The sequence below is a fragment of the Poecilia mexicana genome, unplaced genomic scaffold, assembly GCF_051168715.1.
Source record: "Poecilia mexicana isolate PSO_F unplaced genomic scaffold, ASM5116871v1 scaffold_8, whole genome shotgun sequence".
NCBI classification, from domain to species: Eukaryota; Metazoa; Chordata; class Actinopteri; order Cyprinodontiformes; family Poeciliidae; genus Poecilia; species Poecilia mexicana.
This window is the reverse complement of record NW_028263377.1, coordinates 25,721,835-25,747,695: the sequence shown is the minus strand read 5'-3', so window position 1 is coordinate 25,747,695 and position 25,861 is coordinate 25,721,835. Positions and strand designations below refer to the sequence as shown.

The window sequence follows — 25,861 nt, the reverse complement described above, 5'->3', positions numbered from 1 at the left end:
GGCTGGTGAGATCTTTCCAGGACTCGCAGAAAACAGGACGTCAAGAAACCTGAGTGGAAAAGTAATCTTGCATTCTGATTTAATGATGATTGAAGTGTGATATTTTTGTTTCAGCATTGTCATCTAATGAATATAATCTGATTTAAGTAATCTTGTATTCTGATTTAATGATGATTAAAGAAGGTTATTTTTGTTCCTGTACTACTGAATATAATCTGATTTAGTGAAGAAGATGGTGTAACAGGTAATGATTGCCTGATTCAGTTGTAGCAGATAGGAATTAAGTTGCTGGAGCTGAACTTATACTGTGTCATGAGCTCATGGGTGGAGCAGTGAGAGGCTGCAGAATAAACAATGTAGAAGCCTAAATTCAATTTTAGTTCATTCAGACCTTTTGGATAAATTATGTTTATATTTCTTATACTAATTTGTTACATTGGATTACTAAGGTCTTGTAAATTTGCATAAGTAATTGGAGTTAAGGATTTTAGGGTGTGGCCAGGCAGAATCAGTTTGGCAGTTGGAGTGGAGCCACACAGTTTTTTTACCTCTCTCTCTCGGGACTCTTTTGTTTATTATTTTGTGGAAAAATAACATTTGTACCGTTTTTATTTTGAAGTAAACCGTTAACTTTTATCAAGAGAACCCAGTTTGTTTGTTTTTTTGGTCGTTTTTTCGTCATCAAGTGGACTGAAGGGGAAGGACGGAGAGCGTCAAGCTTATGGCTTCATTATTTAGGAACCTACAAACAAGAAACAAGAGGTTAACAGTGGCCACAGAGTCTGATGACGCAGGCATCCACCCATGTTTTCTATGGAATCGGATGATACCAATCAACTGTTGCCACAGAGTCTGATGACAGGCATCCGTCACTCTTTTCCACTGAATCGGATGATACCGATAACCGCCCACTCTTAAAATAGAAAGCCCAGAAAGTATAAAGATTATGAGAAAGCAGAACCAGGCGTTCTTTGTTCCACAGTACTTGAGTCGGCACCACATGAGGATGCTGAATCAACGGAGGGCCGTGCCCTGAAACCCCGGGGAGGTGAAGACTTCGCACTGCTCAGTAAGGAACGAGATCCGTTAGCCCACATACTGGGTTTCTGATCAGGCAGGTGTCCTACGCTCAACCCAAGGATCACCACCATGCTACAGCAGACTTGGAGAACAGACGGAGATCACAGAGTGATAAGGAAATGAGTACAGAGGACAGTCAGCAGTTCAACTTCGTTATGTCCTAAAAAGGATCTTGCCACACCAGGACAGTATTTCAATTATAATTCCATTATTAATAGATGCTGTATGTTAATTTTCCCCTGCTAAAGCTTGCTAATAAAATGTTAAAGTCTGATCGATGTTGTGGACAGTTAAATTAATTGTCAATTTATGAGTTACTTCTTCTGATTAAAGTAAAATCAGTGGTCATGATTCTAGAAATTAGGGTTCTTCGGACGTTTCTTTGGTGTCTATAAAATAATGACCTTAGGATTCACGCCGAGTCTCTAAAATTTATCCAGACTGTAACAAGTGCACGTTGTTGAAAGAGAGAGAGCTACCGTTAACAGAAGCAGTTTCTGAAACTATGCAGTGGCAGGGCTACTCAACTGACTGTTTCTTTAACTGAAAAGGGTCACAGCTTCTGGATAGGAGGTAGTCAGAATCTGGACGCATCTCTCCCGACGCCAGCTTAAACAGACTGTTCTCTATATACTTAACTGGAGTAATACTCAGGAGTTAGAGACATTCCGGACCCGTTAGTTGGAGAGCTGGTTAGTAGTTAGTCAGTGAGGATGTAGGTGTTGTTAACTATTGCGCAATAACACCTAATTTAGTGATTTTGAATTTTTTTTTAAATTAACAGAAGTCTTACAGCTGGAGTTCTACTTGTTAAAAACAAAGAGTGAACAGAAGAGGACCAAGAAATGACCCCTGAGGTATTCCAGGGGAAAGTTTGTATCTGGAAACTGATGTCTGAAGAAAGAAAGGTGGTTGTCTTCAACTCTGCTCCTCATTACTGACCAGAGGAAAAATTTGGGACACAGAAAATCATAAAAAAGACATTAGAAAACACAGCAAATAAAATGCTGCAGTCACAGAAAATAGAAGCAAAAACATACAACCAACATAAAAAAATCCCAAATAAAAATGTTTCAACCAGTGCAAAAAGGCAACCATAACAGATAGAAGCAAAAAGAAAAATGCAGAAACAAGAAAAAACAAGTGCAAGTACATAGTGATGCAAACTCGCTTTAAAAAACAGAAGTCCATATGTTTGCACCATTTGCCCTCCATATAGTGTTAAGCAGGAAACGGATTTAATGCAGTCCAATTCGGCTATTAACTACGATTCACTCCAACTCACTTATGCTGGTCAATTCTAATTGATGTAATACAATTAATCAGGGGAATTGTTCTGTTATCTCCAGGATAACCTAAATGCAAAATATACAAATATGTTAAGAAGTGGAAGTGCTTCTCAGCAGAAAGCTATCTGCTGAGAAGATAATAAAACAAGATTTAATTTTTAAAAGAGGGGCTCCTCTTGAAGGGGAAAGTATGGAGCTAGAACTAGTCTACATAAGAGCTCAGATGTTTTTAGCAGTTGAGTTGTTTTCAATTTTCTGTTAACTGAACAAAACATTGATAACTTTCCCAGAATAATTTGTGTGTTCCAATAAAAAGACAAACGTTTCCTGTCTGACTCTAAATTCTTCCTGACATGAAGTCCCAAATGAAGTTTGAATAGAGTCTCAGAAGGTTTTTTTTTTTTTTTGCTGTTTTTGCTCCAGCAGACCTAAAGTTTTATGCTTCAGAGCCAAAACTGATCTGGAGTCTCTCCAGCACACTTGTGATTGCAGCACAAAGTCTGTGTGAGTGAATGTGTGTGTGTTCCTGTTTGGCAGCAGTTCTACGCTGTGGATCGTTTCAATCCACAGAGATTTCCAAGGGAAGCTGGGGAAACAGGCATGGACTGTCAGAGTGTTTGTCTCTCACGCCACCTCGGAGGCAAATGCAGCAAAATCCAACTCCAGCATTTAGAGATGACAACCCTCCTGAGAACACCATCTGCAGCTGTTTGATACACATGGTGTTGGATCAGTTTGGCACAAATTCGTTGCTTGGCTGTTTATACTGCAGATATTTGGCTTCAACAGATGGAAAGAGAAGGAGTTGACTGTGAATCAGTGGTTTTCTCCAGACCTCATCAAGCTGAAGGTTTGTTGGGAATCATTGCCTCTGATTTCCAGATTGTTTGACTAGCATGAGCATAAAGTTGTTAAAAGGCTTAAAGGGGTAAAATGGATTTAATTGTCAAAAAGACAAAACAGCGGTGTCAAAGTGGAGTCCAGTCAAACCACTAAACTGGTCCACACTTTGTCTGAATTGCTAGGTTTTTATGTGACGTGGTCATGTGATGTATCGTGACACAAGTCTTTCTGTATGGATCCTGGATGTTCTCCCTGTGCCTGCACCCGTTCTCTCTGGGGACTCCGGCTTCATCTCAGAAGACTTTCAGGTTAATTAGTCCTTAGGTGTGAGTGTGTGCATCATATATTGTAATTTGTCCTGGGTGTCTCAGTCATGCTCTTGTAAGCTGTCTCAGGTCTGTGTCTCACCCAGTGACTGCTGGAGATAGGAAGTCAATGGGTTGCATCACCATGGAAACAAGTTGTACTGTAAAGACTGGAAATGCCAAACATTTCTGACCTCGTCTGCCAGCATTCTGCCATCTGCAATTACTCTCACATGCATGAGTATGTGAAGCAATATCCCAGAGAAAAGGAACAGCTGTTCCCTTGAAGCATATTGGTGTTATTAGCATGTTCCCTCTGAGTGATGAGGAATGAAAATGGGCTTTCTATCCAGGGAGCAGAAACCCTTTCAGATTGTTTCTTCCAACTGGATGAAAGCTGCAGAGGTAAATAATTTAAATATAATTTTTAATGTAGCCTCATGTTTTTGCACTTGGCACAGCCTCGGTCCCCCATCCGCCTCTGATACACTCTAAAAAGAAAATAGTTGAACCAACTTAATTGAATTGCTTCTGTAGGTAACAAGCAATTCAATTAAGTTTATCCAACTTAATTTATTAAGTTTAACCAATTCAATATATTATAATCATCCAACTCAATTTAAGTCAGTCTTACTCAAATCATTTAGTTTACTTCAAAAATGGTGAATAAACATAAATAGCACTTTTGACGACTGAAAGCACATATTCACACATTTATTTAATGCTCAGATCAGTAGGCAACTTGGGATAAAGTACCCAGGGGACACATTAACATATGGCAGGAGGAAGCTGGAATCGAACCATCAACCTTCTGATCACAAGGTGACTACTCTATCCACAGAGCCACAGTCACTTACTGGGAAAGTGTCCCTGTAAGCTTGAGTCATGGTGTCAGACATGGGACACAAACATGGTATTGAACTTAATTATTTCAAGTAAAGTCAAAGTAAAAAGGTCATTTAAGGAAAAGATTTGTGTATTTAGATGACACTGTAAAAAGAGTATTAAAATTTAGCTTGGAACTTCTTAAAAGTTTGAGTTGACTTTCTGTAGAATTAAGTCAAAGAGATTTTAAATGTTTATTAGAACAAAATAAATGATTTGAGTAAGAATGACTTAAATTTGTCATGTTAAACCCCCTTATGAATTAAGTTATAAAAACTTAGCAAATTGAGTTGGAAGAACTTAATGAATTCAGTTGGATGATCATAATAAATTGAGTTGGTCAGACGTAGGATACGAAACTGGCATTGAACTCAATTGTTTTAAGTAAAGTCAAAGTGAAAAGTTCCTTTAGGTTAAAGATTTTTAAGTTTTGAGTTAAATGAACACAAAAAAGTAAGTTGTCATAGCAAAAGCAAAACAATTAAGTGAAATTAATGTAAATAAGTCCATAAGATGAACTGCAGCCCAAAAACACTTTTTAGAGTGTAGCTGATAGCTGTCCTCTGGATAATTTGATATTATGCAAGCAAAGAATTACTAATATTAAATTATTTCTTAAAGATCCAGGACCACCGAACTAACAGGTGTGAAAACAAGTCCAAAGACCTTTGACTCGGTTCAGTTGGAATGAAGTCTGGTACGTAAGTCTTGGAAACCGCTCCAAGACAGGAAGTGGACTAAAGCGCAGGGCTTTTGGAATCTATAGGTGCTCTTCTGACATTTGGATAAAGCTGCTTTTGTTCAAGGAGAGGCTGCAGAGAGGGAGCTGAATGAGAAGAGGGAGTTATGGAGTCGTAGACTGAGGATCTTCCCACAACTCGTATCCAAGTAGAAGGGTGGAAGTGAGATACGGCCAGAACAGATGGAAAGAAACTCCATATAAGGCAGCAGAATTAGGGATTGAGAAATCAGCACACTGCCTTCAATTCTCGTATTTCACTGTAATCCCTCCTTTATGTTAATCATGCATATTTACTCATATAAAAGCTTAGAAAACAAATGTTAGACAGACTTCTAGACTTGATGACACTTTTTAAGGAGGTGGCTTTTAAGGACGTTCCTGGAATTGTAACAGTTTTTTGTTTTTGATAAATTTTCCTTCATTTTTCTTTGTATATCTACAAATCCTTGCATCTAGGAGTTTTGTTTGGTGAGTGTCCTCTGCGCTACAGTTAAAGAAAGGTTCTGGTTCCTGACTGAGTCATTATTAAAGGGCATTTGCAGGGATGTTGAAGTGGTTTATCTTAAACTCCTACTGGAATCAGTGCAGGCCTCAGGTGGGGCAAAAGGAAAATGTCTAAAATGTTTAATAAGAATAAAGGGGGGCAGACTAGGAGCTCCAGGATGAAAACTGCATTAAATGATTCAGATGTCTGATGTAGCACATCAGAGAAAAGCTCTGACTTAATCTCTGAGCAAGATTATTTACCTTGATTTTGGAAAAATCTAGCTTGTAATGGCGCATGACAGGGTTTTTTTAAGCTACCATGGGGGCAGACTTGGGTAAAATTTTACCAGAACTCAATCTAAGCTTTCTTTGATAAACTACTAATTCTGCTTTGAATGAATTAATTTATTTGAATGAATTATATTTATTTTGAACATGATAGAAGTATAAAATCACACACGACAAGGAATGCAAAAGACACATTTTTCTACTACAATAATCTTAACAAGCTCGAAAAGGAGCAGGAAGAAGTAAAACTTATGAACTCTTACCCCATAAACTCATGCCATATTTTCAGATGGACCCTCATTAGTAAATGAAAAAATAACAAACATAGGTTAATTAAGTTTGGATTTACAGTGTGTGGGTACATCCATACCCACACAAACTTATATGCATTAACCTGAATTTACACATTAGTGCCAACTCCCACCCATATTTCTGTATGTTGTGAAAATGACCTCTTATATTTCCTTTTAAACTGTATTAAATTCTTTACTTTGTTTTAACTCCTCATTTAACTTTTTCATACTGCATCAAAACGTGAATTGAAATACAACTGCATCAAAGGTCCTGTAGCTGTTTCTGATCAGAAGCTGCTCATGGGAGAAAACAGAGCAGGAAGGCTCATCGTTGGCGAACATCTGTTGTAGATCAGAACAACTGACACTTTGTCTTCTTGAACGCTCAACTCTCTTGTCATTTCCTGTTATTTCGAAACAGAAGGGATCTGCAGTGATTTCCCAATCCACATCTGGCCAGAGAAACAAAATTCCTATTTTCCTCACTTACAATCCTCACTGCGACTTCTGGCAGAGACAAAGAGAGCTCTTATATTCCCAAATCATATGAAATTCAACAATGTTCTCTGTGTCACCAAGTGTTTTTATTCAAGTGGGTGCTGTACTGTACTGTCATGAGACACAAATGAACCAGTCACACCAAAACTGAACTGACCGTACGAGAACCGGGCTGCATATCAGACCAAACCCATCAGAACTGTACCTATTACTCGAATACCGGACTGAGTCCACTACACCAAAACTGGAAGAACCAGTCGACAGATCTCTAAGAACTGCATGTCTTAGATTACATGAGTGAACAAGAGTTCACCTGATTCATCTGATCGCCTGATCAGATGAATCAGGTGATCAGTGTTATCTGTGATTCAGGTGACAAAGGACCAAAGCATCCCCTCCTATTGGCTGCAACAGCATCAATAAAATTATCCACTCCTTTCCTTCCTTAACATTTAAGATTTTGTTGACGTCCTTAGATTCTTATTTCTTTTGTTCAGTTGTGTGGAAAACAGCACCAACATGTGTATTATGGGATATTTTAAACCCTTTCCGTTCCTTTTGTCAGGAGGCGGTTGCTAGGCAGCACAGAAGTTCGGGTGGTACTCGAAAAATGTCAATATGGCCCCTCTGCTGCCCCCAGTTGGTACGGAGGTGTTTAGACGCTTCACACCAGCCTCAATGGAGGAAATTCAGCGTAAGCATGAAGCTGAAGCGAAGCTGCAGCAAATCAGAAAGGAAAAGAACATCAAGGTATGGATAATCAATCGATCAGAGTACTATGACAATAACAAACCCTAATCCTGATCTGACTGGTTTCTGTCTTACAGATAGCAAAGAAGTATCTTCCTAAACCAGCAGGTGACCTGGAGGATGGGAAGCCCCTCCCGTTGTTCTATGGAGACCGGGCCCAGGAGTTTCTCAACGTCCCATTGGAGGACATGGATCCCTTCTACCAATCACACAAGGTGGCACTCTCCATTGAAATTTTCTGAGAATTCAGAAATAGTTCATCTCAAAGTCCTAAATGTTCCATACCTAATAGACATTTCTGCACTGAAGACTGATCATTATTGTGTGGCTTTCTAGTGTTTGCTTGTCCTGACAGAAAATAAAAGCACAAAACTCAATCTTTAGTTATTGTTTTTTTTTTCTGGCAACTGGAAAAAAAACAATGCTTTTCTTTTTTCCTAAAACACAATTATTTTACAAAATCAATAACTGTCAGACAATATCGATGGTAACTTTAGCTGGTCCAACAAATTGAACTTCCAATTATCTGTCAAATCTGATCTTTTTTATTTGACTTCTGCACATTTTCTACTTTCTGATTACAATGATGTTCAAAAGTTAAATTTAATGATTAAGAAACTTTTAAAAATTATCCGAAGAGTCAATTTAAACTCACTTCATATGATTTTTAAAACTGCAATCAAATTACCTGTGACGGTTTTCAGTCAGCCTGTATAAGGTTGTCTTTCAGAGATGAAAATAACTCTCGTTTTGGTTTATACAAATAAATGATTTGAGTTGAATTAGGATGTAATTTTGTTTTTCCTCTACGTCTTTGCAGACCTTTATTGTTCTCAGTAAAGACAAAATCATCTACAGGTTCAACGCGGAACCAGCTTGTTACCTGCTGAGTCCCTACAGCCCTCTGAGGATCTTCTCCATCAGGATCCTCATCCATTCATATCCTTTATGTCTTTATCATGTAACTGTGGTTCTTTCCTTTTCTTAATAAGCCAATAGTTAAATTTTAAAAAGAGCACTTGAGCACTGAAAAACACAGAATCTTGCTGAGTAAAATTTGTCTAGTTTCTAGAGCAAATATCTTAATATACTTGAAATAAGACAAAACTAACTCACAGCTAGGAGATTGTTTTCAGTCAGTCATTTCTAAATATTGATGAAAAAGTTCTAGTTACACTGGCAGATTATTTAACTTATAACAAGACATTTTTCCCATGTTATACGAGAAATAATCTGCCAATGGAGCAGGAACATTTTCATCAATATTTAGAAATTATTGACTTTAAATAAGCTCCTAAATGTTGCTGAAATGTCACTTGTAAGCTAGTTTTATCTTATTTCAAGCGTACTAAAATGTTTTCACTAAAAATTAGACCCAAAATACGTGGTAAGATTTGTGTTTTTGCAGTGCAGGTTGTTCCTGTCAAAAGAAACAAGGTTTTGATTTCTAATTTTATCTGAGACAGACATGCTGAAGAGCAAAGGAAATTGACAGAAGATGATATAATGAACTCTAATCATCAGTTGACCAACTGACATATACATTGTAAAAACTTTCCAAGGTAAATTCTGCAGAGTTGTGATAGGAACATCGCATGAAACTGCAGATTTGGACCGCCGCATTTCAGTAAAGTTTAACCAACTTTACCTCTAGAGTGTTGGTCGTTACTGAAAGCTTTATGGAGACCATCTAAGTTTGTAGAGATGTGATATATTATTGTGCTCTACTATGAAAAACATGAGCAGAGCCATAACAAATGATAATATCTAAAAGATGGAGCCAAAACAGAACCATGTAAGAGTAACAACTAAACCGCAACAGACCTTTAATAAACCACAAAAAGCCAGAATGGAGTCAGAATCAAAGTCACAGGAGAACCAGGGGCAGAACTGGAAAGAACCAGAACCAAGAAACCTGAAAGAAATGACTAAATAAAAGCACCATGTGACTTAGAGTAACCAATCAGCATTCAGATCCCACTGAAAGAAGCAGAAGGGTTTTTGTTGAGCTGAAAACTGATCCTTTTCCTTAAAACTAAAACTTTATTCAGTTTTTTCATCATGGCGACTATCCTGACCGACTGTGTGTTCCTGGCCATGAGTAACCCTCCAGAATGGAGCAAGACAGTGGAGTACGCACACACACGCACACACACACACACACACACGCACGCACGCACGCATGTACGCACGCACGCACGCGCGCACACACACATAGGCTCAGTTTATGGAAGCTCATTTCTACCATAATATATATCATATCAGTTAATATTGGTTATCCACCATAATATCAGTACTATCAGTAATATCTGTACTGAAAACCAAATGCCAAAGGTGACCTATGACCTATGCAGAAGATGTAAACAGATGCTCAGTATGTTGGGGTCTTGTCTCAGATCATGTCTTCCTGTTGTTGGACAGATATGTGGTCATGGTGATCTACACGTTTGAGGTAATCATCAAAGTTTTATCCAGAGGGTTCTGTGTGGGAAACTTCACCTTCCTCAGAAACCCGTGGAACTGGCTGGACTTCATGGTCATCAGCATGATGTAAGAATTAAAACATTCCTGGACACATTGCATCCCCCTCAGATTTGTTGATATTAACTTAGTTACGATGCTGAAGATAAATGAGAAGATAATGAGGAACGTCTCTGTTTGACAGATACCTAGCAGAGTTTGTCCCCTCTGAAAATGCATCAGCACTGAGGCCATTCAGAGTTCTTCGAGTCCTGAAAATCATCACAGTATTCTCTGGTCAGTATGTTTCATTACAGAAAGATGCCTGGTTGTAGGAGTCATGAAGTTGTTGGGACTGACAGAATAAATGCTGAGAATGCAATCTGAGTGTCGGAGGCGTTTGATTTACATGCAAAGTCTATGTGGAGGCAGATCTACGGCTCGTCTCGCTGAGCGTTTTAAGCATTTTATGCATCTGGCGTTGCATACTTGAAGCATTTGAGCGCAGCTACAAGACGGCCGACGCTGGAGCTGGAAAATCAGAACTTTTGCAGCTGGGTTTGGAGTGTCAACCAATCAGAGAAACTCCACTAAGTGGCGTAGCAGCCTGTAGTTGGTGTCGTGAAGCTCACCAAACTCACAACACCCCTGAATTATCCAGTGAATTCAAACACCCCACAGAGGAGCTCAACGACGATATTCTCTTGCTTTCTGTAAATAAAGTCAAGACATTTAGATCAGAACAGGCGTTTTGCAAAATGTTCACCAATTATCAATTTAGGGCAGTGTGTTTTCCAGAAGCCATCTGAACAACCTGTCGATAAATTATATAATATGGCTAAGCATATCATCACTGCTTTGTGCAGATTATTTTAGATTTTTTTATATACAACTGCACCTAGAAAAAAACGTATTCATAAACTAAACCTTACATGATGAACTGACTAATTGTAACTAATTGTTCTGTAACTTTCTCTGCAGGCTTAAGGACAACCTTTGGCGCTGTCATCCAGTCAATGAAGAAGCTGCGTGATGTCATTATTCTGACCTTCTTTTTTGTCAGTGTCTTTGCTCTGATTGGTTTTCAGCTTTTTATGGGAAACCTCAGACAAAAATGCGTTTTGACCCTATCAAGCAATAGCAACACATCAGGAGCTTTCAACATCAGTTCCCACGGAAACAACAGCAGTGACTTTGATTTCTACACACACATTAACAACCCAGGTAGCATGTTGAGTATTTTACCTCACAAATCATAATCATCCACCTGCTCAGATGCAAACATCAACCTGTCCTTGTGTCTCACAGACAATTATTACCACCTACCTGGTCATCTTGATGCTCTGCTGTGTGGAAACAGCTCTGATTCAGGGTAGCTTTAAGTAAATATTACTATTACTATTAACATTATTGATTATGGTGAGAATGATGATGATGATGGTGTATCCAGGATCTGTCCAGAGGGATACATGTGTCTGAAGGCAGGGAGAAACCCAAACTATGGGTATACCAGCTACGACAGTTTTGGTTGGGCGTTTCTGTCTCTGTTCAGACTCATGACCCAGGACTTCTGGGAAAACCTCTTCCACCTGGTCAGTACCCTACAGCTCCCTAATGCTGAGGCTAGTCCTAGCATCATCTCACCTCTGTTTATCTGTGTAGACGCTGCGAGCTGCAGGTAAAACCTACACCATCTTCTTCGTGGTCGTCATCTTCCTTGGTTCCTTCTACCTCGTCAATCTCATCCTGGCGGTGGTTATCATGGCGTACGCTGAGCAAAACAGGGCTAACATCACCAAGGCCAAACAGAGAGAAAAGGAGTATGCCCGCATCCTTAAGGAGTTAAAGAAGAGAGAAGAGAAGGTACAATGTAATGGAGAGAAAGCTTCCATCACGTTTCAGTACAAAGCTGAATGTTTGTTTTCTTTACATCAGACGGTCAAGAGGGCGGCGCCCTTGGAGAAAAACGGCTCTGCATCTCAGAGCCATGAGGAAGATACTACCAGGGATGGTACACAGACACACTGATCATTTTGGTGTTGTGCAGCAATAGGTGTCTAGCTTTGGATATAAATAACAATAATTGCTTAGAGCAATTATTTATAAATTTATAATTTACATTTAAACTACTAAGACAGGGCAAGACCTCAACATCAGAAAAAAATATTAGCTAAATAATTAAGTCTCGGTTATTGTTGACTGATAAGTCAAAAATCTTAAAGTAATAGGTGAAGGCATAAATACAAAAATACAATTATAACTACAGTGATCATCAAATAAATTAAAAATTTACACAACCTGCATTCATAGGGTTCCTTCTGCAGACTTCTGAGTTCAATAAAATACCTAATAAAGGACCCAGAGCTCCTGGGACATGCAGCAGCGTTTTCTCTGCCGGAAGGGTTTAAGGTAGTGTCCCTTCTCTCTAATGCTGCCCTCCCAAGCATCACTGAGATTCCTCTTCCTGTTGAACCTCCTGTCATTATTCCATTGCTGGAAGTCCAACACTGGACTTATTGTCTCTAAATCTGGGACTCGTATTAAGCCTTGTTCTGGTTCTGCAGGTTTCTTCTTGTTAAAAGGAAAGAAGTCCACCCTACTTAAGCTTGGTCATATGGGGGAAATCTGTGAAATCAATCATTTGTCAACTGGCTTCATCTCAATTACAAGTATTCTAAATCTTAGCCATTCAGTTAGGTTTATCTTAAATTTTCTGGAAAAATCCCAAAGATGAAATAAACTGAAAAGCAACAATAAACAGATTAAGGAAAAAAAGCTCTAGCTGGCACTTAATTATTCTGAGCACGGGACGTAAACGTTAAGTTACATCCAGCTTTGTGTTTCAGACCTTGAGGACAACCAGGAGCCACGTTCTTCACGCCGCCACGTCGTTGCTGACACCTTCCTGAAGTGGGATTGTTGTGGCTGTTGGAGATGGTTAAAAAAGTTTCTGCATACTATTGTCATGGATCCATTTGTGGACATCACCATCATTGTCCTCTTCATTATCTTGATGGCCACTGAGCACTATCCGATGACTCCGAAGTTTTATGAGCTTATCAACACTGGAAACCTGGTCAGTAACAGAGAGGAGAAACTGAGTCAGTGTGCATGTAGTGAGGCCAAGACTGATGTTAGGTTTCAGTGTAATATTTAATGAAGTTATTTAGTTTTGTGTGTGACCTAGAACCAAACACTAACATAGTAGGTTCAGACACTTCCACCAGCACATATAAACTCAGGTAACAGGTTAATCTATTGGGTTAAGGTGGGATGTTAGGGTAAGAGGGGAGTGGGTGATGGGGTGCTGGGTCCTGATAACAGACTTTAATAGTGGGTTTAGGTAACAGGTTGTGATGGCAAGTTTGAGTTGCAGGTTTGGGTGGCAAGTTTAGGTAGGAGATAGAGCTGACGTGGGGTTGATAGGTCAGGGTAACAGGGTAGCAGGTTCTGGCATTATGATTAGGGAAAGAAATTGGGTAACACGTTAGGCTAACAAGCTTGTAATGTTAGTGTTAAAGAGGTAGAGAAATGATCTAACGTGTGATATTTGACCCCCAGGTGCTTACAGGGATCTTAATAGCTGAGATGGTTCTCAAAATTCTGGCGATGGATCCATATCATTACTTTCAGGTCAGGATTACATTTCAAAACTAATGGCACAGTTTTGATGGTGTGCGGAAACTCCCGTGGTTACAGTCTCTTGTTGTCTTGGTTACAGGAAGGCTGGAATATCTTTGACAGCATTGTCGTCGCCATGAGTCTGGTGGATCTAGGACTGGCTAATGTTTATAGACTAGCTGTGTGGCGGCCCCTCAGATTGGTTCGTTCATCATTTTCTCAGCATGATTAAAAAGTGACCTTGCTTCTGTATTACTCTGTCCTAATGTCTCTGTTTGCCTCCTTATGCCATGTCCAGATAAGAGTGTTTAAGCTAGCCAAGTCGTGGCCAGCTTTCAACATGTTGATAAAGATCATCCGCAACTCTTTGAGAGCCCTGGTGAACTTGACGCTGGTTCTCGCCATCATTGTCTTCCTCTTCACTGTATTTGGGATGCAGTTGTTTGGAAAGAGCTACAAAGACAGTGTCTGCCGCATTGCAACAGACTGTGAACTTCCTCGCTGGCACATGAACGACTTCTTTCATGCCTTCCTCATCATCTTCAGGATTCTGTGTGGCGAGTGGATCGAGACAATGTGGGACTGTATGGAAGTTGCAGGGGAACCTATGTGTCTGATTTTCTTCATGATGGTACTGGTGATTGGAAAACTAGTGGTAAGTCTAAGTCTCTTTCTAATCTGAGTTTGGTCAATTGTTAAACACTTTCAAGATATGAATATGCTTCTGACATTGTGTCAGGTCCTGAATCTGTTCCTGGCCTTGCTGCTAAGCTCGTTCAGTGGGGACAATCTTGCAGTTACAGAAGACGAAGGAGAAAACAATCTCCAGATTGTGATAAACCGGATCAGCAGGGGTACAGCAAGGACCAAGGCCTGGTTCTGGACTTTGCTGGGAAAGAAAACAAACATAAACTCAGATGTAAATGGTGGGAACAGATACTTGTTAAAGTATAAACATTAGTTTAAGGTTTATCTTTTGGTCTGCATGGTTATTTTTTCTTTGCATTTTATGATTTTAGATGTAACCTGTGAAGAAAGGGACAAATCAAAGGAAGTTTTACCTCTGACAATCGTGAATTCAGAGCAGTCGGTGCTAAAAGTCCAAGACTCCACAGTAACCAAAATCTGCTTTGAAGCCAAGTCTGACTCTGAGATATCTAAAAATAAAGATGAAGAAGATAATGAGGAGGATGATCAAGATGAACAGCTTGCACAAGTAAAATTTGAGGTTTTTGGTTCTGTTACAGACTTGATTGTGCTGCAGTGGTTTCCCTTCACATTCATGGAGAATAAATGCCTGTGGAGCCTTTTAAATGCATTCAGGAAGAACCTCTTAATAAATACTGTGTGATGTTCATGCTAAGGTCTATCTTTGCTTAGGGTGGTAAGTCTTTGGACTGCAGCGACACCGAGAGATTTCCTGTAATCTCAGTCATAAAAGAGGTAGAAGACACTCCTGATGACTGTTTCACAGAAAGTAAGTGCACTGACAGAAAAATGTCTACTACCTTAGAATGTGATCATTGAATTTAAAATTAACTGGGCCCAGTGGATTATCTATAGAATGAGAACATTGCAGAAATAGTTCAGACAATGCCCCATTGTATGGTCAGTGTGGTGGGCCATCATCAAGCGAAGCATTGTTTATTTAGGGTTTTTTTATACACCAGTAACATTGACAGTAAAGATTATAGTAAAGATTATAGTTGAGGCATTGAACTGGCCTGAGGCAGGTCCAGGAACACCAATTGCGTCTTCCCTGAACCTGCCCGTTGGCCGTAACATTTTTTAAACCAAAAGCAGTGGGCTGGTGGACTGCCATAGTGCCCCTACCACTGGGTTTAGCAGGTATTCTGGGGGAAACCCTCCTCCAGTTTCACATTTCTTTTTATCAAGTCAGGGTTGACTTAGATCCATGCGTATGCCTTATTTCCTTGTTCCCACTGAGCAGTACAACGTACGTCAGTGCAGTTCAGTATGCTTCTTAATCTGCTTCCATTGTGCATTAATGGAAGCAGACATTATTGCTTACAGGCGTTGCAACTGTAACGAGTGTAACTGACAAAAACCCTTTTTGGACACAGCTAAAATTGTCTCTGTGTGGACAGGTCCTCAGTGTGAAGACCCATTCTATCCCGTCGTTTAGCCCCTAAACAATAATATTTTTAAACTGTATGTTTTTATTTCAGAGTGTTACAGTTGCTGTCCATGCCTGGACATAGACACGTCCCAGAGCATAGGAAGGATCTGGTTATATATCAGGAAAACTTCCATCGCCATCGTAGAGTCCAAGTACTTTAAGTCATTCATCATCATCATGATCCTGCTGAGCAGTGCAGTCCTGGTAAACTCCATCAGACAATGTTTAAGATAATTTTAGCTGCTCTAATCCCTTGTTGTTGATGTCTTTAACATCTCAGTGTTTTACTCTGAGGCTTGCTTTATTGGTTGGTTCAATGGGGCTGAGCAGGTTTTAGCAAACTAATCTGATGATTGGCATGGCTAGCTGTGGACCACAAGCATGGCTGGCAGTGTGACAACTAACATGGCTGCTAAACAGACACATGTGAGATGTTTTGACTTAATTAACCCCTTCTAAAAAAGAGAATGTTATAAAAACAAATAACAGTAGACCAAGACCCATATGATCCCTCTATTTTTCTGTGTAATGGAAACTCTAAAATGAAATACTACTTGACTTTTTATTGGCTGAAGTTTGCAAAGCAGCAGCACAGGAGCAGTTATTCCTTTTCTTTGGAACTGATTGCCTGTTTAGGGAAGACTGCAGATCTTACTTTCTGCAGTAGTGCTAAGAGGATTCCCACCTGGGGTGCACTGATTTATCGGCCAGCCTATTTGCTTCATTTTGGGAGTTTGGTGATCAGCTGATACATGTGAAGCCGATCTTATTTACCTCAGCAAAGATCTAAAAAATCTACCATTGTCCTCTTTTGTCACCCCACTGTTGCAATGACTTCCTTGCTATATTTAGCAATATTTCAGACCAAAAAATGGGTATTGACCCAAATAGAAATTGGCATTTCAGGCTTTTTATCGGTAATCTGCAATTGTCCAGAAAACTGCAATCTGTGCACCCCTGTTTCCCACTGCATGCATTCATACATATTAAGGCATATTTGGTGTTTGAACAATTATAACAGGCAGCTTATAAGAGATTTTATAGAGGGGTCATGATTGAATTCACAGATTTTAGCTAGTCCAAACCAATGACTATATTTAGGTCTAACTGTATTGTAGACCTAAATATGCCAGGGGTATGAAAGACTTTGGGCTTAACTGTATCAACAAATGTTCAGGATATTTTTTATTTCTTAGTCTTGTTGTAGGTTCATGATTGGTTCTCAGGTCAGCCTTCCTTAAATTAAATCTCTTCTGGGATTTCCAATAGGGCTTGGTACCAATTCTCAGAACATGGGTCTGATAGAACATCCTCACTCCAATATGTCTTTCATTTAGCATCTATCTCTGACACTACTAGATGATGGTTGTGAATATCAAACCATAACAGATTAAATGAATGAGATTTATCCATTAAAAACTTATTAAAGCACTAACTGTCCAGCTGGTAACACCAAATATCGTTAACAGGCCTTTGAGGACATCTACATTGAGCAGCGCCGGGACATCAAGATAATTCTTGACTATGCAGATCAGGTTTTCAACTTTGTGTTTGTGGTGGAGATAATTTTCAAGTTGGTTGCCTATGGGTGTAAAAGCTTCTTCTCCAATGCCTGGTGCTGGCTGGACTTCCTCATTGCAGATGTAAGAACTGTGATTAATCCTTCTGTGAAGGCATACATACTCCTTCATACCTTCACCAAGAGCCTTCCTTTAAAGGTTTAGCTCATCTACAGATTTTGTTTTTCAGGTGTCTCTGGTGTTGCTGTCAGCAAACATCCTGGGATACTCTGAGCTGGGAGCAATCCAATCTCTGAGGACTCTGAGAGCATTAAGGCCCCTGAGAGTCTTGTCTTGCTTTGAGGGCCTGAGGGTAAGACTGGCAGTTAAATAGTGATAGATAGATTACTGTCTGAATGATTTAGCATTTCACTCACTGCTGCTATATCTACTGGCCTGTAGGTGGTGGTTAATGCACTGGTTGGTGCCATCCCCTCCATCTTCAACGTGCTGCTGGTCTGTCTGGTTCTCTGGCTCATCTTTAGCATCATGGGTGTGAACCTGTTTGCAGGGAAGTTTTATTACTGCTTCAACGAAACATCAGAGGAGATTTTCTCTTCTGAGGAAGTCAACAATAAAACCCAGTGTTTCGATCTGATTGAGGAAAACTTCTCCGAGGTCCTTTGGAGGAACCAAAAGCTCAACTTTGACAGTGTTGGGATGGGCTTCCTGTCTCTGCTGCAAGTGGTCAGTAGGAAGGCCAACATTAAGGGAAATATACTGGTTTACTGAACTCACATGGTTTGAAATTTGAAAAATTGTTGTTTTTGTTTTTCTTCAGGCCACATTTAAAGGCTGGCTGGACATCATGTATGCAGCGGTGGACTCCACAGAGGTCAGAACTTTTCATACTGGTGCTGGTACAGTTCCTGGTCTTGCTTAGCATTTCCCCCAGTATAACATAAGCCTGTTGGACAATTTCCATATTATGAAGCCTGGTCATGCACCTGTAAATTTTGTAATGGATTATCCATGTCACTTCTCACTCAAAATCGTCTGTTTGGAAAGTGCTCTCGTTGAGCAGGTTTGTAAGTTTGCACCAACGTACGCATCAAGTATATAATCCTGACAGGTTTGCTTGGCTTCGGCGCAAGTAGTGGTCACACTTTGAGGTTCACGTTTCGAGCACAGTGAAACTAACCTAAGCGCATATACATATCTCACATGCTCACTCAATACATGTTCTGGCACACAATTGGCTCCATGTCTGTGTTTGGAACCTGAAAAAGCTTATTCAGTTTAATGAATTAATAAATTACTCTATTGATCCTAAAGGGATCTTAAATGTTGGTTTCTGAGAGAAACCCTGTTACTCCAAGTTTCACCAGGACTTGATGATGTATTGGTGTTAATGCTATAGCTTTATTCACACTGGAATTGGTGCGGAACATGGTAAAACTGTTGAAGGTGTTCTAACTTCTATGTTGTCCCTTGCTACCGGGATTTAGATCGAGTCCCAGCCAGCATATGAGCACAGCCTGTACAAGTACATGTACTTTGTCTGCTTCATCATCTTTGGCTCCTTCTTTCCCTTCTGCCTCTTCATCACCTCACTCATCAACTTCAGTCAGCGTAAACCAAAGATAAGTTTCTTCTCTATGGGCGCTTCTCCACTAGAGCAGCTCTAACCGGTTCTTCCCCAGTCAGCCTTGACCAGATTCATCTCCATTAGCAGATCCCATGCAGCTGTGCAGCTGTTCTCCATTTTTCACACCCACTTAAGAAGTAGTACACGTCACGCAGAAGCGATTTAATTGACACAGATGGCATTTGTTGATTGGTCCAAATAGAGGAACAGTGGACATGTCATTGACTGAAAGAGAGCGCCACAGTTTGGAGGAGTGTAATTATGAGTTTAATCTTTTGGATTCAATAACCGTGTAAGTAGCACAGCTCTCTAATGAACAACAGCAATGAAGAAGCAAGAAACTATGCCGCTCTAGTCAGCAATCTGTCAGAGCCACAGTTTTGTGCCAATCAGTGTGAAAATCTCCAACTCCCTAATATTAGTATTCCGTGATGTGCATTTTATTTTTTGTTTGGAATTTTCCTTGAAATAAAGTTCATGCATGGATATTGGTGCACATTTTGACTGCATCACCAAAATCCAAAAGGTTGAACATCTAAAAAAATTTAATGCCACACTATAGATAGATTTTTACGCATAGGAAAAATAATCAGTTGAACTGAATTATTCTAGGATTATTTGAGTTCATCAAACCACAAGCTCGAGGTTCTACATTGCTAAGCGTTGCAACAAAAATCATCATTGGAGAGTTGACGATAACTGGTGCTTACTCGCTGCCCACCCAAAACAGTGAGGCACACATCCCTAATGGAGTCTGGGGTAAAACTGACCGGGATAGTAAGCGGTTAGATCGAGACTTGGCAGTGGAGAAACGGCTAATGACCCAATAATGAATATTTTCTCTGTTTCCCTCTGTCAGTCATTTAATATTTATGTCTTTGTGTTTACCCTATAGAAATAGAACCCCCGATAAAATGGATCCCCAGAGAGCCTCCTTCCCGACCGACAGTATGTTTACGGACCTTGAATAAAACTAAACTGTTAACACTGGTTGAATTTTGAACAACTTCTGTTTCTCTATAGAACAAGTTTCAGGGCCTAGTCTTCGACCTTGTGACCAATCCATTTTTTGATATTCTCATCATGGTGTTGATCGGCCTTTATACGTTGATGATGATGGTGGAAACAGACGAGCAGAGTCCTAAGATGGAAGAAATCCTGTACTGGGTCAACCTCGTTTTCATCATGATCTTCAGCATAGAGTGCTGTCTCAAAATGATCGCTCTACGAAAGCACTACTTTAATGTCGGATGGAACATATTTGACCTTGTGGTGGTTTTACTGTCTGTTGTTGGTAAGGAGGAAGGACATTTCAAGATTTTGTTAAACTTTTGCTTCAATTAGAGAAAGAACAATATATTTCTATATTCCTTTCCTTTGTCCTTTCTCTTTCTCAGGCTTTCTTCTTGCCGATATCATCGAGAAGTACTTCGTTTCTCCCACTCTATTCCGTGTGATCCGACTGGCTCGCATTGGCCTGATCCTTCGTCTCATTCGCAGAGCGAAGGGAATTAGAAAGCTGTTGTTTGCGTTAAGGAAGTCTCTTCCTGCTGTTTTCAACCTATGCATCCTCCTCTTCATCATCATGTTTGTCTTCTCTATCTTTGGGATGTCTAATTTTGCTTACGTGAAGAAGGGGTTCATGATTGATGACATTGTTAACTTTGAGACCTTTGGGAACAGTATGATCTCCATGTTTACGATCACCACATTAGCTGGATGGGACGGTCTTCTCTATCCCATCATGAACACACCTCCAGATTGTGATCCAGACTTTGAAAACCCAGGCACATTTGTTAGAGGAAACTGTGGCAGCCCTGCAGCAGGCATTGTCTTCTTGACTTCGTATATCATTGTGTCCTTTCTGGTGGTGATCAATATAAACATCACCATCATCCTGGAGATATTTAACGTCGCCACAGAGGAAAGCGCCGACCCACTTTCTGAGGATGACTTTGATATGTTCTATAAAACCTGGGAGAAGTTTGACCCTCAAGCTTCGCAATTCATACACTACAGGTGAGTCCTAGCAGGTGAATGACCTCCTGTGAGACTTGGCTTCTTGTCCTGGTGAACCTGATTGTAATCTGATGTGTTTCGCAGTGAGCTGTCAGACCTCTGTGATGCTCTACAGGATCCTCTCAGGATTCCCAAACCCAACACCATCAACCTGTTACAAATGGACTTGCCTTTGGTTCAAGGAGACAGGGTCCACTGTCTGGACGTCCTGATAGCTCTCACTGAAGAGGTAACATCGCTGATATTGCTCTTTGTCACAGATTGGTTTTTTTTTCACATTGCAGTGTGAAAAAAGAACCGCAGTGGTTGAAAATGTAACTAATGTTGCAACTGAACCGGGTCTATCGGACAATCAGGTGTGAAAACACTAGAGGTGGGAATCGAGTTACTTGGTTATGCTATAAAATGGCACTATGTGCCTGGGAAACACTCTGCATCGCAAAGCATAACATAGCGAAGCATAATGTAGCGTAACATAGCGTAGTGCAATGCAATGTAGAGTAGCAATCCTTCAAAGCCCCCACTTTTCTCCGTACTAGATGATTATCTTCTAGATCGTTCATGCTTGTGAATGTGAAGACCACATACCTTGTCCTTCAACAACTTTCTTGATCTTGGAGAGGTGATGGGTAAACTGATTCTTTGGACACATGAAGTCAGGAATATCTTTCATTGATTGACTAATTGATTGATTGAGATTGATCTGTAATTTTATTGATTCCCAAGCAAAATCAATACAATTCTGGGTACTCTGTTTGATCAATATCAAGTTTTAACTTACAGTCGGTCTGAATTTGTGGTTAAAAATCTTGTGACAATAAAATTACACTTCTGTAAAAATTGGGAACTAAAAAGTGTGACAGATTGTTCTGTGAACATTCTTTTTGTAATAATTTCAGGTTTTTGGTGAATCCCAGGCAACAGAGGAACTAAAGTCTACCATGGAGTGGACGTTCATGGCCAACGTTGCTTCAGAGGTTTTATCAAAATCTTATTTCCGTTTCAGTCTTGACTTATCTAAGTTATTTTTCATAGAGTACATAATATTTAAAAAATAATTTATGCAACTGCATTATATAGTTATTTCCTTTTTCAGGAGAGTTTAAGACCAATCGTCAGCACCTTTCGAAAGAAACACGAGGAGATGGCAGCGACAGCGATCCAGAGAGCCTACAGGAGACACGCTCAGCAGCGAGTGAACAAGCAGGAGTCCTACCAGTAAAGAGAAAAGACAGAGGGACAGGTGGCCAGGGGGACAATCTGTCTCCACCAGAGAATGATATTGCAATCAGGCAAATAATGGTATATCACACTTAAATAAAGTGAAAGCAAACATTAAGCAGTGATCTAATGACAAACACTCTTTCTTGTGCCAATTGATTTACACAATTTTCAACAAATTCAATTAACTTCAGCTCTCATCAACAATAACTCGAAGAAATGTTGAAGATACTTGTCATATTGCGATTTCACCTCTTACCACTAAAAATCACGAAATTTGATTTTTTTTTTTTTTTAATTTAAATATCTCAGCACTAATATTGGTATTGGCCAATAGACATATCTGTACCAGCCTGATAAATAAAACAGCACCAATAATAATAACCAATATTTATTTCCATCTTGTTTCTGGGGGGAAGTGGAGGAGGTTGGCCATGTAGTGTTTGTTTGGTCAGGTGACAATGATAGTGATGCAGCAAATGATTATAGGAAGTTTAATTGAAGTCAGCAGTGTGTCGTATTTTTTGAGTGAAATATATACGATAGTGGGGGATGTTATATCCGATATCGGTATCAGCCCAAATTTTCATATATATTAAGAAAGAATAAAAGTTAAAGTATAGATTGTACTCCTTAACTTGAGTTAAAGTAAAAAAAAAAGTATAGCTTTTAAAAAGGTACTTAAGTACAAAAGTTAAAAAAAATTCACCTCCAATGGCACAAAAGGACTTCAGAGGTCTAGTAAACTAAAAGACAAAAGTTAAAATCATACAAAGTGCATTAGCTTTTAATTTTTGCTCACAACCTGTTAGATTTTTTAAATTACTGATACATTCCAGTTTTCCTTCAACCAAATTGACATGCACATGTAAGCAGCAGGATACTTTTTGAAAAATTTTATACTCCACCAAACTTGTATTTAACAGAAGTTGTATCTGTTGAGATCTGTGTTTTCTGTGTATTTATTTCTAGGTGTTTCTGTGCTTATTTAGTTCTGTTCCCCTGTGAGTCTCTGTGCCGTCATGTCCTGATTGTTCCCAGGTTTTTCTCATTCCTGTGATTACCCTCCTCATATATTTAAGTCCACCTGTTGTCTTTGTTCCTCGTTGGGTCCTTGTCTAATGTCAATACGTCTCTCGTTGCTGCATGTCTTGTCTCCTCTGTGTTTCTGGATTTCTGTGCTGGATTATTCATTAAATATCTACTAAAATGTCAGCCTGGGCCCATGAGCGTCTCTCACAGCCTACAACCCCACATCATGACAGTAATGATTTAAACCACTTCTCCATTTTAGTAAGAAGTTAACACATTTTGATTAACATATAAACTTCATATCTGTTTATTATTTTTTTTAATAGAAAATTGTGTCGCTTTGTAACTGCATTTTTTTCAGATGTTTTTTGTTGAATGCAAGACATATGACAAAAAAACCAAAGAAGAATTGTATGATTTCTCACCAGATGAACCACCTTTGTAATGCCTTAATCAGTGGTTGTCTTGGATTTATTTACTTATTCTTTTAGTTTATAACTTTACACCTTTAATTCATATGCAGCTAATTGTGAACTAATCATGTGAAGTCATGGTAACTTGTTTGTGAATGGAATTTTGTTGTATTTAACTACCTACCCTCCAATAATTAAGCAATTACATTGTCATGAAACCTTTATCAGTTGTTGAGGTTTGCAGAAATGCATGTGGTTTTAACTTGTTATTGTAGTTATCCAATATTTCATGCATAATTTTGTCTACCATTACTTTTTTAAGTAAGCATTAAACGCATTTTTTTAAACCTTACCCAGATTTTGGATATTATTAGCACTTGTTCAACATGCAAATACAGACTGGAATATGTATTTATTAATAGTATTACGGCAATTAAGTCACGAAGTTATGAAAATTAAAAGTTTTCATAAAAGTTTTTAGTGCACTGCAGAAAGCTGTAATGGCTCTTCTGTGTTTCCTCTTCCCGGCTAGGCACCGACATACAAACAAAGTAGTAGTTAAGTGAATAGTAGCTAAGGGAACAGAAGTACTGTGAAATGTTAGTCTTTTAAAATTTTAGAACATTTCCCCCGGTAAACCTTATAACTATCAGAACAGCGGCAGCAAATTGAGTGTTATCCGAAGCTAATTAACATTAGCTTAGTTTGACGGCTGCTACTGTTAATATGTTTCAAAACCATTATCAACGTTGTAAAGCGAGCAACAGCACATGCTAAATTAGTTCTTACGATTAGGTAAAAATACAAGCTTACCTGTATGAGTGTTTTGCTTTTGGTTTTATTTTTTTGTTGTTTTAGTTTTGAGCAAAATTCTTGAAGTCCAGAACCTCAGAGTTCTTAGCTAATGGTTTCCAACTGAATGGTTAACAGTTTTTATGAGGACGTCACTGCAGATGGAAAAACGGATGGGCAAATACTCAACAAAAAGGTAATAAATTTTGAGATTAATGTAAGAAAATTTCTGGAAAAACATAAATTTCAAAAGTTGGAAAATTTCAACTATTTGCTGAGTTTCAAAAGTCAAAAATGTTCAACGTTGAAACACAAATTACAACATTTTTACAAAATTTGTGATTAAGCTCAAAATTTCAGAATGTTTTTCTAGCAAGATTTCGACTTTTGAATCTCAGAAATTTAAAGGGTTTTTTGTCAAAGGAAAAGAAAGAAAATTCTTAGATTGATCTCAAGTATTTTTTTTCAAGGAAATTTTCAAGTTTTGAAACTTGAAAAAATGTCCAAGATTAATCTTAAAATGTATGACATGTTGGCTGAAATGTACTCATTTTGTTGGACAGTGGTCCTAATACACCAATGTAGTTTTGCAGGTTGCATTGCATAATTATTATTATTTGTCATAATGTAACTTAGTGCCATTTGCAAAAGAAAAAAAAATACAATTATTTCACTTGAAATTGGAGGGGAATTAAAAGGTCTTCAGAAGAATAAATACTCAAGTACAGAACAATAGTATCTGCTTGCACTGAAGTATTTTTACACAATCTTTTGAAGCTGCTCATCACTTTAAATCAAACATATCTACTTGTGTTGATTTTATAAAGACTTTTGATTTGAATTGACAAGTATGGGGCTTGAACCCATGACCTTGGCGTTATTAGCACCACGCTCTAAAAAGCTGAGCTAACTGGCCATACACACTGTTCAGTTTCCATGTATTTAAGAAATACATACGTGATCTTAATTGAAGCTTTAAGAAAAGTGCTGATATTCTCATGTTTCTTAAAATCAACAAACATAATAGTTTATTTTTCAGCAAATATTGATTTTACTGTGTTGGTTTCACTTTCTAGTAGTTTTTAGTTTTGAAGTGCTGATTTCATTTCCCAGCAGTTTTTAGTTAATTTCAGAACCATTTCTTATTTTGAAGTGTTGATTGTCTGAAAGACTTTAGATTTAATTTGCCCAGTAGGAATATTGAATTCATGACATCAGGTGTATCACCACCACGCTCTTACAAGCTGAGCTAACCGACCTACCTTACATGTTGAGTTTCCATGGATAAAAGAAAAACGATCTTAACAATGAAAATTTGAGAAAATGTATCATGTTCTACATGATCAATGTGTATTGTAATCAATTTTCTAGGTTTTTTTTTCCATGTCAATTTTATTGACTTCAGATTTGAATTGGCCAATATGGGGATTGAACCCAGGACCCTGGTGTTATTAACACCATGTACCATTTTGATGCGTTGGTTTCATTTCCCAGCAAATTTTAGTTTTGATTTTATTCAGAGCCACTTTTTATTTTAAAGAGTATATTTTATTAGCC

At 38.8% G+C, this 25,861-nt stretch overlaps 1 protein-coding gene across 1 annotated transcript; it reads left to right on the top strand.

Moving 5' to 3' along the window:
- The first annotated feature begins 5,476 nt into the window (after window positions 1-5,476).
- On the top strand, window positions 5,477-23,864 carry LOC106908799 (sodium channel protein type 4 subunit alpha B-like). Its single transcript, XM_014975379.2, has 30 exons — window positions 5,477-5,612; window positions 7,275-7,459; window positions 7,537-7,674; window positions 8,280-8,398; window positions 9,502-9,591; window positions 9,881-10,009; window positions 10,125-10,216; window positions 10,901-11,143; window positions 11,228-11,291; window positions 11,370-11,511; window positions 11,582-11,930; window positions 12,766-12,995; window positions 13,481-13,552; window positions 13,641-13,742; window positions 13,839-14,195; window positions 14,280-14,466; window positions 14,560-14,756; window positions 14,921-15,017; window positions 15,730-15,884; window positions 17,150-17,323; window positions 17,430-17,552; window positions 17,642-17,926; window positions 18,021-18,074; window positions 18,688-18,822; window positions 19,716-19,775; window positions 19,851-20,121; window positions 20,225-20,846; window positions 20,931-21,075; window positions 21,746-21,823; window positions 21,943-23,864. The coding sequence occupies exons 2-30, from the start codon at window positions 7,328-7,330 to the stop codon at window positions 22,066-22,068; spliced, it is 4,968 nt and encodes a 1,655-aa protein (XP_014830865.2). The 5' UTR covers window positions 5,477-5,612; window positions 7,275-7,327; the 3' UTR covers window positions 22,069-23,864.
- Window positions 23,865-25,861: the final 1,997 nt, after the last annotated feature.